This window comes from Lolium rigidum, chromosome 6 (assembly GCF_022539505.1).
Source record: "Lolium rigidum isolate FL_2022 chromosome 6, APGP_CSIRO_Lrig_0.1, whole genome shotgun sequence".
Taxonomy (NCBI): domain Eukaryota; kingdom Viridiplantae; phylum Streptophyta; class Magnoliopsida; order Poales; family Poaceae; genus Lolium; species Lolium rigidum.
This window is the reverse complement of record NC_061513.1, coordinates 96,999,623-97,012,438: the sequence shown is the minus strand read 5'-3', so window position 1 is coordinate 97,012,438 and position 12,816 is coordinate 96,999,623. Positions and strand designations below refer to the sequence as shown.

The following is a 12,816-nucleotide window of genomic DNA, read 5'->3' as shown; positions in this document are numbered from 1 at the left end:
GCGTTACAGAGCACCTTGCTAGCACTACTCTGTAGAACAAAGCTAACTAAGAGCATGTCTAACAGGCCCCTTACTTTTCTGCCCCGCATATCGCGATTATTTCGCCCCGTATAAAAAAAGTGCTGGTAGATACACCGTTCCGTCTAACAGACCCCGTATTTCACCCCGTAAATTCGTAAATTTAAAACCCTGGGAAACTTTCATATTCATAGTTCGTCGATCATACATACGGATCAACGCTTGTACATCCAAAATGTGCGATCCTAAATGGATCGCGACTTCTACTCGGAGAGGTCGACTATGTACGAGTCCGCCTCCGCCTCCGCCTCCCGCAACTGCGCCTCCTTCACGGCGGCGATGGCTGCCGCCACCTCTTCCTCCTCCGCCCTCTTCCTCTCGGCGTCGTCCTTGAGGGACTGTCGTAGCGCCTTCAACAAGTCTGGGGCCTCCTCCTCCTCATCAGCGAGCGGAGCTCCTCCTGTAGGGATTCGTTGCATAGAAAACAAAAATTTTCCTACCGCGAGAACGCAATCCAAGCCAAGATGCAATCTAGAAGACGGGAGCAACGAGGGGATGAACGAGACTCACCCTTGAAGATTTCCAAAGCCTACAAGATGAGGCTCTTGTTGCTGCGGTAGACGATCACTTGTCGCTTTCAAAAGCGCGTAAAAGATCTTGACGGTGCCACAATCGGGCAGCACCTCCGTACTCGGTCACACGTTCGGTGTTGATGAAGACGACGTCCTTCTCCCCGTTCCAGCGGGCAGCGGAAGTAGTAGCTCCTCCTTGAATCCGGCAGCACGACGGCATGGTGGCGGTGGCGATGGAGATCTCCGGCGGAGCTTCGCTAAGCGTTGCGGGAGAGGGGGAGGAGTGGGGCGGCTAGGGTTTGGGAGAGGGGGTGGTCGGCCTCCTTGAGGTGCGGCCAAGGTGGTGGTGTTGTGGTGGTCGGCCCCCTCCCCTTGGCCCCTCATTATATAGGTGGAACCCCCAAGTGTTGGACTACAAGTCTTCGAATAAGACCCCAACCCAAAACCTTCCATGCGTAGGGAAACCTACCCAAGGTGGGACTCCCACCTCAAGTGGGATTCCCACCCTTCCATGAGGGGGGTGGTCGGCCCCCTTGGTGGAGTCCACTTGGGACTCCACCCCTCTAGGGTTGGCCGGCCATGGGTGGTGGAGTCCCTCCGGGACTCCGCCTTCCAAAGTGATTTCTTCCGGACTTCTCTAGAACCTTCTAGAACCTTCCATAAATTCACCGGATCATTTTCAAACTTATAAAATGACTTCCTATATATGAATCTTATTCTCCGGACCATTCCGGAACTCCTTGTGATGTCCGGGATCCCATCCGAGACTCCGAACAAAACTTCGAACTCCATTCCATATTCAAGTTCTACTATTACAACATCAAACCTTAAGTGTGTCACCCTACGGTTCGCGAACTATGTGGACATGGTTGAGTACTCTCTCCGACCAATAACCAATAGCGGGATCTGGAGATTCATAATGGCTCCCACATATTCAACGATGACTTAGTGATCGAATGAACCATTCACATACGATACCGATTCCCTTTGTCACGCGATATTTTACTTGTCCGAGGTTTGATCATCGGTATCTCTCTATACCTTGTTCAACCTCTACTCCTGACAAGTACTCTTTACTCGTACCGTGGTATGTGGTCTCTTATGAACTATTCATATGCTTGCAAGCTATTTAGACGACATTCCACCGAAAGGGCCCAGAGTATATCTATCCGTCATCGGGATGGACAAATCCCACTGTTGATCCATATGCCTCAACTCATACTTTCCGAATACTTAATCCCACCTTTATAACCACCCATTTACGCAGTGGCGTTTGATGTAATCAAAGTACCTTTCCGGTATAAGTGATTTACATGATCTCATGGTCATAAGGACTAGGTAACTATGTATCGAAAGCTTATAGCAAATAACTTAATGACGTGATCTTATGCTACGCTTAATGGGTGTGTCCATTACATCATTCATACAATGACATAATCTTGTTATTAATAACATCCAATGTTCATGATCATGAAACAATGATCATCTATTAATCAACAAGCTAGTTAAGAGGCTTACTAGGGACTCCTTGTTGTTTATATAACACACATGTATCAATGTTTCGGTTAATACAATTATAGCATGGTATATAAACATTTATCATAAACACAAAGATATATAATAACCACTTTTATTATTGCCTCTTGGGCATATCTCCAACACCTCCGGCGCTGGTGCTCCCGATGCTCGCGTTCCAAGCCGCCTTCGCCCAGCGTCGGCGCTCCCACTCGGCGCGCCACTCGTCGAACTTGGGGCCGCTCATCGGCTTCATCGGCGGATCCTGGTTGTACCAGCGCCCGCCCGCCGCAAAGTCAACGAGCTTCGGCGGGACGTAGGCGGCGCCGACGTACCTGCAGGCAGCACGCCGGCTCCCGGCGGCGGATGTCTTGCATTGGAGACGCCACGCATCCTCCACGTTGTCCGGCGAGCGAGATCGCTTCGATCCGCTCGCCGGCGAGGCGGAACTGCGGCGGCGTGCGTCCACGCCGAAGCTGGGGTGAAATGTGGAGGTAGGTACTTAGGGATTGCTCGCCGGAGCAGGATGGAGGAGGCGGCGGCGCACGGCAGAGCTAGGGTTGCGAGTGAGGGGTTAACCCCTCACTCGCACCTGCGCCCAGTATAAGTAGGGGGCGACGGGGCCGATTTCCTGGGCCCCATATTCCGCCGAAACGGGCCGGCCCGAATACGGGGCCTGCTAGACGCCCCAAATCGCGCCTGACCCGTATCCCGCCGGAATTTTACGGGGTGAGCGGGTTATACGGGGCCTTTTAGAACAAAGCTAACTAACCAACTCAACTACAAGGGCAGAGAGAAACTAATTCGAGGAACCACCGCAGGAGAAGAAAAATACACGAGGCAGCTTGGGCATCTACGGCGGTAGAACCGGCGATAGGCTGGCCTTCCCGACCGAATCATATATAGCCTGAGCCGTGGCTGGGTGGATCTAGCGCCGTCAGATCGAGGTGCCTCCGTGGAAGAAGTGTCGAAGACTTACATCGTGGCTGGGCCGTCCTCGCCGGGTGCGGAGGCAGGGGAGGACGAGGCGGGGGAGGCGTCCTTGACCGGAGATCGCGAGCCCTGCCGGCTGTGGATGAGCTTCTCAAGGCCGCGCGCCGCCACCACTCTCCACGCCGCTGCCCGCCTTCGTGCGCTCTCCTGCTTTTGGCACGATGACGTCCACGACCGGCGGCAACTGTGGCCTCCTGGCGCTCTACCAGCGGCGGCGCCCTCGTCCGCGATGCCTCCTGATGCGAGGCACGGGGCGGAGCCGCCCACGCTGCTTCTCAGCGCAGGAAGAGGAGCGGTGAGGTCCGCCCGTTTCATTCCAGCCGCTGCCACCGTCGGGCTCCCGCAGGAAGTGAGAAGCGTCTGACTGGGGAGGGGAGAGGAGGCGGGGATTGGTGGAGAGGCCAATCCCGATCTAGGTTTTCACCGCTCCACCGAACAATCAATGAAACGAGCGACGCGTGGTAGCGCCCGCTGCTGCCTCTGGCTGCCCGTCCCGCACAAAACGGGCCCAGATGTCATAGACAGTGAACGAGTAGCGATAGGTAAACAAAAATTTATTGCATCGGACGGTAAGTATGAAAAGCGGGAGGCTGGTTCTACTGTCGCACGTGAAATGGGTGAACGAGATTGTTTTGCCCCTCTCAGGTGCCTTGGATGGCCGGGTCATCCTGCAACATTTATAGGAAGGAATATGTAGATATATATCTTACTTATTTTTTTTTGCGAAAAAATCTTATCTTCTAAGCCTTTTTGGCTTGGGTAACAATTTTGTTTCTAAAATAAAAAAAGCTCAACTGCTTATTTTTCCGGCCCATGAGTTCCGGCACGGCCCCATCAGGTTCACCGGTCACCGAAAACTTCAAGGGTTCCCTTCCTCTCTTTCTTTATATACCAAAAAATCCCTTGGCATCCAACCCTCCTCCGCCTCCGCCTCCGCCTCGACCTCAACCGACGCACCATCTTCGGCTTGTATAGGTGCGTTCCTGCGATCCCCTCTTCTCCTCTGTTGCCCTCGATTAAGAATTGGATACTTGGATTTGTCGGGTTGAGTTGCAGTGGCTAGTACGATTGGGCGTGATTGATTTTCTATTTGACAATCGAATTCGAATCGCTGTTGCCCTCGATTAAGATTTGGATACTTGATTTGTCGGGTTGAGTTGCAGTAGGACGGACGATTGGGCCTGATTGATTTTTATTTGACAATCGTTTCTTCTTCGAATTCCAATCGCAGGAACCAGATCTACGAGCACGAGGATGACTGGAACCAGATCTAAGAGTACGAGGATGACTGGAACCAGATCTAAGAGTATGACGACGACTGGAACCAGACCTTCTTCGAACTACAATTTGCCGGAGAAGCCTAAGCCCAATCTGCCGGAGAAGCCTAAGCAGCACCTTTACCTTGTGTTTGATGACTGGAACTCTGGATACTCCATCCGCAAGGTGAGCTTGTCGCGCCGCTCAGGCAAAGGATCTGAGCAATCGTCCGATTCAGGAGAAGACTCTGAGCAGTCCGGCTTAAAGCCCTTCCCAGCTTTCATGCGCATCCAGGCGATGCGTGGGCTTCCCAATATGTTCACGTCAGCCTTTGGCACCAAGATCATGGCGATGCAAACATCTCGTGATGTGATGGCGGGAATCCCAACTATCGACGTCCAGGATCTTACCATCTCCTCTGAACCTCCACCAAACTTTCCGTATTATCCACTCTACATCCCCGTCAGTGATGATAGGCTCTATGCTCTGGATATTGGCTCATTTGAACTCCTCCAGAAGCCAGAACCGAGTGGACTGTGGATGTGGAAGATACTCAGTTGTCCTCCATTCTCACTTTCAGCTGTCTCCTCCTACGCCGTGCGACCCGATGGATGCATCCTCGTCAGTATCGACACTGTTGGCACCTTCATCTTGGACACCAAGGAGCATGTGTGGAAACTATGTGGTCGTTGGGTGTTCCCCTTCACCGGCCATGGACACTATGACACCTCCCTGGATGGCTTTGTTGGTCTCCCCAAAGACCCGGAGAAACTTGGGTACCTCTGCTGCTGCACCATGGCCAGCACCACGACTAGCCAAGGATTGCAGTATTCCTACACCAAGACGAAGGTGTACAACAGGGACCTAGCTGAGGGGCAGCAGCATGTAAGTGCCACCCTTGTGCACATGCGCCAGGGCAAATTCTGCCTTGTGGAGTGTGTCTGCACTGATGACACACAGACTGATCAGGATGATGTGCCCGTGGTGCTGCTGGGGCCTGATTCGGATGATTTTATTGGAGGCGGGCCCCAAGGTGGTCGTTTTATGTATCGTTTGAAAACCTTCTCCCTCAGTTATGACACGAATAGAGACCTCAAGCTTAGACACTGCAAGGTTCGTTGCTACAGCCTGCCTCATGAAGCAAGAATTGGTTCCATCCGTCAGGATCCAGTGGCATTTTGGCTGTGAAATGAAATGCTAAAATCATGAGATAAATTAGTTCCTATGTTTTCAGCTTCAATGTTTTAGTTTGGTGTAATCTCAAACTGTGTTATTCGTGGATCCTGTGCTGATGTGTCTCTATGTGGTCACTCGGCTTTGTTTTTTCAGTATATATGTATAAGTCAGTGACTAATTCAGTTAGGGGCTTTGCAATTGCTCTGTTATCACTTTCTAGTAGATAACTGCTTTTTATGAGATGTATGGAGAAGGCTAGCCTCCAGGTCCATGTAATGACAGACAATTGGTCTATAACTTAACCTGCAAAGTCACCTTTGATTATGGTTCATAACTTCACCTGCAAAGTCACCTTTTATGATAAGGATACATAATTTCCATGTCCCAATACGGATGTTTTCAGTTTTCAGTTAAACATATGTTCTCTTCATATACGGATGAACCCTCAGCCTTTTGTACTTTGATGCACATTTTGTTCAGATTAATTGATTCAATATAAATCATGTTTGGTCCTTGGATGAGTTTGAGTTTTCTAAATTGTAGCATTGAATAATCCAGAAGCATGGATGCACCTTGTCTAGTTTGATTTTGTTGTTATTTCTTCTGCTGGCTCATTGAAGTTTATTAGTACCTGTGTTCTTTCAAGTATCCTATGCATTCGCATATTTCTAATGATATTTGGTTGAGTAAGCCATACAAAGGGAAATGGTTGTGTATTCCATAGGTTTAGTGCACTGCCTTTAATTATTTAACCTTAGCAACATTTACTGCTCTCTTTTCATAGACTTACTGCATATACTTCTCCCCACTGTTTCTGCTGCTTGAACATAACGCTTCTTTGTAATGACCTAATCTTTCATTTCCTAAGTTTTAAAATTTTCTGTTTTTAATTTGTTCAGTTCTTATGTAATGTGCTTCTGATTTTTATTTTGTTTCTTCTGATATTTTGATATGTTCATTCTTAAATTTGCTCTTCATTTTTCAGTCGGCACCTTTTTTTAATTCTTTCTTTCTACAACAGCGCCAAAGGTATCAAAACCAAAGGCATTAATTTTGTGCTTTAGATTTTCTCAGTATTTCAGTAATTCATTTTTGTCTTTCTGCACTGCTTGTCATAGCTCATTTTCTGTCTTTACTGTTTTGTATTTCAGGTTATCAGTTTTCTCTTCAATCATTATATGATTATGTCATATTTCTTCAGTCATTGTTTGTTACTTACTTATGTAGAGAGAATAAAGTTGGTCAGAGATGTGTGGTGGCATAGCAGCAGTTGATTTCATCGATGATCAGATGTTTATCTCATTTGCATTCATTTTTTAGTATTTTCTGTTTCTCATGCTCACTTTTTCATGAATGGACTGTGCGTACTAGATTGATAGTTAGAATCTCTTCTTGTACCACTCCATGAGCTGGTGTTACCGTCGGTGATGATGCTTGGCTGCTGGTGGAATATGACTGTCGGTGGCGGTGCTTGTCTGCTGGAGGAATATGCCACTCTCTGAACCTTATTGAGAAATTAGTGTAGGAGTTTGTTTTCTAGAAGTTTTTATATCCAGATTTGGAAGTTTTACTATCTTATATTTTTCAGGGATCTGTTGCCTGGCATGTTCGATGGACTGTCCAAAGTTCAAATGTTTCTTCGTTCAGTTTTTATTTCTTCTTCAGTTACTTTAGTCTTCAGTAGGTGATTCTCTCTTCTATCAGCGTGTCTCACTTTCATTTTATAGTATCATGAGTGTTTTTATTAGTTTTCAGTTTCAAGTAACCATTTTAGTCCATGTTAGTCCTTCTAGTGACGCCAAGTTTCTTCTGTGTATCTTTCTTGAGTCCTCATTCTCTCATGCAGTGTATTTTCAGTTTTAACTATTGTTCAGTTATTTTCTCAATACGACCTATCAGTATTCAGCCTCTAAATTGTCAATCGTATTCTTTCTTCTAAGTATGTGTTAATTCTATAATCTTCAGTTTATCTTTCTTTATTATCGTTCTACAACTTAGTTGCTTAGGCTTAAGTGTTCAGTTTTCCCTCTATTTCTTTTTCTTCAGTCTCCAAGTAGTGCAGTGTTTGCTCATGCCTGGACAAAGGTGGTTGGAGCAGCATCATGTTAGTGAGCGGCAAACTGGTAAGTTTGGTGGGGCAGCATCATATGAGTTAGCGCCAAATTGAGACCATAAACTGCTCTGCTGATCTTACTGATCATAAACTGCTGTGCTTGTGCGGAACCATGGAATTTATGTTAGGGGTGACTCCTGGATCAATGCCAAGACACAGGTATTTTTATTTCCATGACCTAGGTTTCTGCATCAGTTTTCTCGAGAAAACGCAAAGAGATCTTTGTGTTTCATTTCATTGAAAAGGTAGAGTTTGTTTACACGCCTCCTAGGAGGTACACATCAATCAGTTTTCAGGTTGGGGTGCTTATTGCTGACTAACATTCTTCTCATCTCCTCTCATAGTCATTTCGTCTCTTCATTTTAGGTTATCAGTTCATTCAATACAAGTCCTTAAATCTATCTCCACATGCTACCTCCTCTTTTAGTTTTAATGCTCATTTTGCAATTTGCATCTAGATTATGAAATTTAATCAACATTAGGTTGTACTTTTTTTTACGGGGAATCTAGGCTGTACTCATGTAAGCTATATTAGTAGAGGGATAGTTTAGCTCTCTTTTTAAATAGAGTTCATGATATAGCCTATGTGGGCAGATGTTCACTACATTGCTATGGCCTTGCTTTTCAGGCTGAATGCTATCATTATCTTCTTGATGCTGCCGTCAAGATGTATCAGTTAGGGATTGATTGGACGACTCCTGAGCATGGTCCAATAAACAGCGCCAAAAGATTGTGTACTGTTATAAGTCCTGATGTTCCTAATGGAGCTCATGCAGCCAAATCATCAAAGGTCAGTTCCTTGCTCCTAGTGATTTGTGAATTCAACCTCCTTTATAGTACAATATCATGGGCAACTGCTGTTGTAATATCATGTTTTCTCCATGTTTTTTTGTTCAGTCAGGAATGTTACTTAGTGTAAAAGTAGTCCCATGTATTTTATTGAATTAGTTTAAAATGTTTGAGTTAATTTGAATTATGGAACTGGAGTTGAGTCTATTTATTGGAATATTTCGAGTTCAAATAATGCCTTGGAGAAATTATGTTGAATTCTGCATAGTACTTTTGGCTTGTGTGAATTTTGTTACAATATTAGGAGTTCAGTTCGTATTTTTCTCAACCATTTGCATTTTGATCTTCTTCAGCCCACCCACCACTCAATGACTCAAGCAACCAGCCTAGCCCAGCCCAATCTTCATCCCTGTCTCTAATTCTCTTTCTCTGACATGTAACTGTAGCATCTGTGTCAGATTTCTTCAACCTCCAGCAAACACACACATCAGCAGGCAACTCTAGAGTTTCCTCCATTTGTTCACCACCCACTCCCTTCTCTCTTCAATTTCCAGTGGAAAATTAAATTGCTATCAATTGAGGCACTCGTCCTGTTGCTGTCCCATCCATTTTCCTTTTATATTCTCTCTACCAAAAAACTGTCACCATTAATGGGTACGCTCTCAGTTTGCATTATTACTTACTCCCTCCACCCTATAAGCTATTATTACAACCAGTTACAAACTATAGAAGGGAGTAGATCCCAGTGGTAAATTTATGCAACCTGAGGTGTCGCTGTAATGGTTGGAGTCGCCAGGAAAAGCTCTTTGCCAGTGTTTATGGTGTGGCGATATTTCAGCAATCTGGAGAGGAAGGCATGATGGAACTACCCTCGTGAATCGTGATGGTGCGGTGTAGATTTTGTGGATATGAGCACCATTTAGACGAGATTGTTGAGACGCTGATAGTGGAAGGAGTTGGACTCAAAGCTACTTGTGGAGCAGGTGGTCCAGTGAACTATGCAGCAGACGCGGGGAAAGCAGCATCAGCGCGAACTCTTTTGTGGGCTTCAGGTGAGATTGTCCGAGAGAAAACAGAGAGAAGAGGCGTGCTAACAGATTGCTTTCCTCGTATTGGCTTTGTATAGAGCATGGAGATCAAGAAATGGCATGGCTCGTGTACGGCTGTCCGCTAATGGTTACCGTTTCTGGTTGAGATTAAACAAGGAAAAAAGATGAGAGATAAAGGGGATGAGTGCGGGCGGTGACAGGGATTTAATTTGCACGTGCAATAGAAGAGAGTAGGAAGTGGGGAGATGAACCGATAGAGGAACTGCTGCAATTTCCTGATGCTGTGCTGCTTCATGTGTTCAAGAAATGTGACACAGTACAAGTTACAAGTGAGAGAAAGAGGATTAGAGATTGGGCTGCAACTTGGGCTAGATGATGAATTGGTGTTGGTTGCTTTGGCGTGGGCTGAGGGAGAATAGAATGGACCAAGGAGCTGGGTTCCAGCCGGGTCGATTAATGAGAAATTAAAGTAACTTTGGAATTCCTGGAGAACGCACCAAAAGAGAAAATATTCCAGTAAACTATCGCTAACGGGTATCTCTATCGATATTTTTCTAATATATGGACTTAACACAAATCACATAGCTTTAATTAGTTCAAACACTTTGAATGAAAACACATGAGACAACTTCTGCACAAGTAACATCCTTGCACCTGAATTTTTTCATAGAACCCTTTGAGAAAATAGGATGTTATAGCGGTTGTTTTTTGCTTGTGTTTCTCCTTAGCTGGTTTACGCTTGATATATCTGGGCACTTAACTGTTCACTTATTTGTTGAATGCTAGTACTCACACTTTTTTGCTCATTGCAGCATTGTGTTGTACTTGACATCGAAGGAACAACAACTCCAATATCATTTGTGACTGATGTTATGTTTCCTTATGCTCGTGATAATGTGCGGAAGCATCTGATTTCTACATACGATTCTGAAGAAACCAAAGAAGACATCGAATTGTTGCGCATCCAAGTAAGTTATGGTATAAGAATTTAACTATCCTGTGAAGCATCTAAAATCAAAGTTAATCATGCTAGTATATCGTGTTTGACTGCTCTTGCACAAATTACTTTGTTTATTCAAGTTTAACAGACTATTGACCAATTATGCAGGTTGAAGAAGACCTGAGAAACGGAGTTGTTGGGGCTGTTCCAGTTGCACCCAGTGATGCTAGCAAAGAAGAGGTTATTAATTCGTTAGTCACTAATGTTGAGTCCATGATCAAAGCAGACCGGAAGATTACATCATTGAAACAACTTCAGGTACCTTTCACATTCCTTCTCAGAGCTGGAACTATATCTTTTTCTTTGATGGAGTTCTGTTCTAATGGCTAATTCCAGGGTCATATATGGAGGACTGGATTTGAAAGCAAAGAACTGCACGGAGTTGTTTTTTAGGATGTTCCCGGGGCGCTGAAGGATTGGCAATCTCACGGTGTGAAGGTATCTATTTGGTCAAACTCTTCCGAAGTATAAATTTTTGACTTTTGTGGCATAAATTTGGATTGTCATCAGACCTGTTTATTGTTCATGCTTATTTTTATTGTTCATACTTCGTGACTGAGTTATTTAGGTCAGAACCCAGTACAGAACTCCGTAAATCACTCTGTTGTGTACTAGGGTTGCAGGGAGTTAGGGGAAAGGCTTGTACCCCTAGGGGCAAATAGAAGAAGTGTTGTTCTAGTTCTTGCTTGATTTATTTCTCATAGGGGGTTGTCTTTACATATAGGACTAACACTCATATTTAAGTAACAACACATAGATCTTACTTGTAATTGGCATATGGCCCAAGCTAAATGTTATCTTCGTAATTTAAAGGATAAACCTCCTAATTGAGAGATCACGGGGATCTTCTCCCTAACTTGCTGCTGGGTGGGTCATGTACTAAACGCGTATGCCATTCACAGCAAATAGTTCACTTCAGTACCGTGCTCAACCATTGAGATGGTCATAAAAAAAATCAGTTGCTCTGCGGTTTGTCTGTTCTACTTTCATATGTAGGACTGATGCATGTAAGCAATATGGATTTGACTAAAGTAGAATGCTCAGTCCCTCGTAAACTGAGAAAACCAAAATAAAAATCGGCTAGTAGGTCGTCAGAAGTTCTAGTGAATTTATTAGCATGTAGAGAAGCACAGAAAAATGATTTCTGATAGAACAGAAGGGTGCTAACCTTTCATTGCATTAATTGAACACGTTAGATGTAACTGAGCTGTGTTGAACTTTAAAAGGATAATGTTAAAAGGAGTAAACAAGAAATGATGATAATAACTATAAGTTGGTTTAGTCATGCGATATGGTCGTATACTATGATTGGTAGTTAAGATATTACTAGAACTTCAGCTTCAAGCGTATAGTCTTGTATATGTATTCCTAGATTTGTGAAGTGTCCAGTCACTTGATATAAGATCATATGCTTGCCAATAGGTTTACATATACTCAAGTGGCAGTAGAGAGGCACAAAGGCTACTATTTGGCCACTCATCCCATGGTGATCTACGACAATACTTGTGTGGTTTTTTTGACACCACAACAGGGTAAGCTTTCTATTTATTGTTTTGTCCCTTCAAAAATGAATATGGAATTATGACACTCTCATATGAACAGAAATAAAAGAGAAGCAAGGAGTTACTTCGAGATCTCAAAATCACTTGGGGTGGACAATCCATCTGAAATCTTATTTATCACAGATGTGTTCGAAGAAGCCGTTGCTGCAAAGAGTGCAGGTACCCCTATGCTAGTTCCATTCTAATATTAGGATATTTGTAGACAAATCATGTAAATATAATGTTTACGTCTTATGGAGTGTTCACACTTTTTTGGCTTGCGTGTGCCACTCCTGAGCTAAGATATTGTGTTCATTATTGCACGGTTGTATATGTGCTTCTGTTCTTAATATCTTATCTTCTCTCTTGGGATAGACTTGGATTTCACTGTTTATCTAACATTGTTTCTCTTCAGGTCTCGATGTAATAATCTCTATTCGCCCGGGGAATGCACCACTTCCTGAGAATCATGGTTTCCGGACAATCAGCTCTTTCCGTGAGATCTGAGAAATGTGCAAGAGACAAGCATGCGGGAGAATCACCTTTGGATGTGTACGTGGCAGTGCTTCGTGGGCCACTGGATCAGTTCTTGTAATAGCAGGATAGCGCCTTATTAGCATGGCATCCGATTGCAATAAAATCAGGTGGCAGAATAAAAGTGGGAAGAATTGTACGTAAGAAAAAGAGAATAGTGCGAAGATGGTACGAGTTTGTTTGTGTTTGTGAGTCGATCGTGCTAATTTGGTTCACCTTGAGTCCTGTGTTTGTGCGTCGATCGTGCTCGTTTAGTTCA

At 44.6% G+C, this 12,816-nt stretch overlaps 1 protein-coding gene across 1 annotated transcript; it reads left to right on the top strand.

Annotated features, from left to right (window-relative positions):
* Positions 1-3,974: 3,974 nt before the first annotated feature.
* LOC124666794 lies at positions 3,975-12,696 on the top strand. Its single transcript, XM_047204121.1, has 9 exons — positions 3,975-4,073; positions 4,330-7,803; positions 8,273-8,434; positions 10,295-10,450; positions 10,591-10,740; positions 10,819-10,920; positions 11,905-12,014; positions 12,085-12,203; positions 12,439-12,696. The coding sequence occupies exon 2, from the start codon at positions 4,353-4,355 to the stop codon at positions 5,541-5,543; it is 1,191 nt and encodes a 396-aa protein (XP_047060077.1). The 5' UTR covers positions 3,975-4,073; positions 4,330-4,352; the 3' UTR covers positions 5,544-7,803; positions 8,273-8,434; positions 10,295-10,450; positions 10,591-10,740; positions 10,819-10,920; positions 11,905-12,014; positions 12,085-12,203; positions 12,439-12,696.
* The last annotated feature ends 120 nt before the right edge of the window (positions 12,697-12,816 follow it).